This window comes from Primulina huaijiensis, chromosome 3 (assembly GCF_012295235.1).
Source record: "Primulina huaijiensis isolate GDHJ02 chromosome 3, ASM1229523v2, whole genome shotgun sequence".
In the NCBI taxonomy this organism is placed as follows: domain Eukaryota; kingdom Viridiplantae; phylum Streptophyta; class Magnoliopsida; order Lamiales; family Gesneriaceae; genus Primulina; species Primulina huaijiensis.
In genome coordinates, this window is record NC_133308.1 from 5,826,080 (window position 1) to 5,828,624 (window position 2,545).

General features: G+C 29.8%; 1 protein-coding gene across 1 annotated transcript; it reads left to right on the top strand.

Annotated features, from left to right (window-relative positions):
• The first annotated feature begins 1,309 nt into the window (after positions 1-1,309).
• Positions 1,310-2,079, top strand: LOC140972142 (monothiol glutaredoxin-S11-like). Its single transcript, XM_073434610.1, has one exon. The coding sequence runs from the start codon at positions 1,479-1,481 to the stop codon at positions 1,776-1,778; it is 300 nt and encodes a 99-aa protein (XP_073290711.1). The 5' UTR covers positions 1,310-1,478; the 3' UTR covers positions 1,779-2,079.
• The last annotated feature ends 466 nt before the right edge of the window (positions 2,080-2,545 follow it).

The following is a 2,545-nucleotide window of genomic DNA, read 5'->3' on the forward strand; positions in this document are numbered from 1 at the left end:
GTTAGATTTCGAATTTTAAAGGTAATTTCAGATTTTAGTGTTTCAAAATTTGGGTATTTTGGTTTTTTGAATTACAATAATTGATATATTTTAAATTGTTGATTGTAGGTACTATATTTGAGCCGATTGATGGTATTGATATTTTTTTCGTTTTATTGAATTCCAGATTTTATATTGAGGATTGTTGATTTTTAGTGTTGATTATTTATTATTTGGATGTTTAGATGGTATAAAAAATATAAATGCGAATTTATGGAATTTTTTAGGAATTTTTGAAAAATTCAAAATTATGTAAATAGGATTTTTGAACTTATAAGGCTGTAAAAAAAATTTTATTTAAATATATCATGCCTTAAGATTGTCAAATGTTAACTTTGGATTTGTTTTGAAATAATTATAATTGTTGAAGGTTTATTGGATTAAAGTAACAATTATTTAGTGCTGTTAATGTTGATTTGATTCAGTTAGTCCTAATAAGTTAAACTAAAGTGATATTTTATGGTGTAAATGGCAACGAGGAGAATTATGTCGAAAATTATATGAGACAAATAAGTCAGGAACCTACGATTTGATTGACAGGTGATTTATATATTTTTATCTACGTGGTTTACTTAGTTATCGAATCTGATATATTTATTTAATTGACAGGTTGATTCGTCTTGTTTTAACTCTCTCCGTTTGTACATCAACAATGGAACGAGCATTTTCAGCAATAAAAATTGTTAAAACAGCTATTCGTAACAAAATGGAAGCAGAGTTTTTCGGAGATTCTATGGTAATCTGCATCGAACGAGATTTGGTTGAAAAAATTGATAACAATTTAATAATTAAAGAGTTTTATTCTAAGAAGAATCGAATAGCACAACTTCAGTAGTGTTTTAGCTCCATGTTTTTGAAGGCATTAAATATTAAATATTCTTGTTCTATGTTTTCATAAAGTCAATGTTTACATATTTTTTATTTTAACTTTTTTAGTTAATTATTTTTTTTATTAAATACAGCATGGGACGGAGCCAGCCTCAGGTAATTTTGAATCCTGGCTCCGTCCCTGATGGCAACAATATAATCAAGCATTAAACAATATTCTCTGTTAGCAAAAGTAATGGAAAGTCCAATCAAACAATTTATTCCAATACAATTTTTTTTTTCAAAGTAGCAATTTTGAGGTTCTTTTGAAGCAGATATCTTTCTTCAAAAAGTTTATTTTATAATTAGCATGTTCTCGGCATCGAAGCAGTGAAAAGTTCACTGTCTTTCCAATATTCCCAGTTCCACTTTGTGCTGCAGTTTTTTTTATATAAATAGAGCTTCAACACGGCTTAAAAATTCAAGCAAGCAACCTTGAGCTCCAAACCAGATCGCAATTTCAGCCACTTGGGATTGCACGATCTTATTCTTTTTCAACATCACATTCACAAAATATCAAAACAAAAAAAAGATTTCAAAAAAAGGGTTTTATACATCTTCATTTTCTTGTCATGGAGAAGGTGCTGAAACTTGCATCAGAAAAGGGTATCTTGATCTTCAGCAAAAGCACATGCTGCCTTTGCTATGCAGTTCAGATGCTTTTCCAAGATCTCGGGGCAAAGTATCATGTTCATAACATCGACCACGATCCCGAAGGGAAAGAAATAGAGAAGGCCTTGCTGAGGATGGGGTACAACGGCCCCGTGCCGGCCGTTTTCATAGGAGGAAAGCTGGTGGGATCAACCAATGAAGTCATGTCCCTCCATCTGAGTGGCTCCTTGATGCCCCTCCTCAAGCCACATCGGGGTTAGATCTCGTGACATTATTCGCATTCCACGTCTTGTTATTCATACCGATGACATAACTTCAAGAATTATATACACAAGGATCGGAGTTACTGAATAACAATACTTTGGGGTGCGAAAAATTAGCATTTATCATGTTAATTAGTATATATATATATATAGTATTAGATGAAGAATAAGATTTGCTAGCTCAAGTATTGTAAGCTAGCTCTATCCGTGTAATTGGATTATCATAATTAACTAGCTTGTATCGGTGAAGCTGTGTTGAATGTGTTTTCATGTTTAAAATATTATGCAGTTTAGTGTATCCAATAAAATCATTTATCATTGCTTATTACCAAATGATATAGATATGTATGATTAATTATATGATGTTTGGTGTATATATATAGTGACTGTGTTATACAATAGTTATTATTTTATCTTTCACGTCAAACGATTAGTACAGTAGATATCTACTGATATATGTAAAAATTTGGTTACCGAAACGCCAATAAAAAAATTCATATTCAAAAGATACTACTATAAATTAATTTCCTCTAAAAATCTCACCTTACCATTTATTATAATGTCCAATGTAATTATAATTATATTCATATCTCAGCTAAATGAATTAAAAATTTGTTGAAATAAATTATTATCTTGATAAAATTTATTATTTTATAGCAATTGTATTAGAAAGTGTGTGGAACCTCTAAATTTTTTTAAAAAAAAACAGTCGAGAGCACCCATAAAACAAAAAACAATAAAATAAAAATACTAAAAGAAAATAT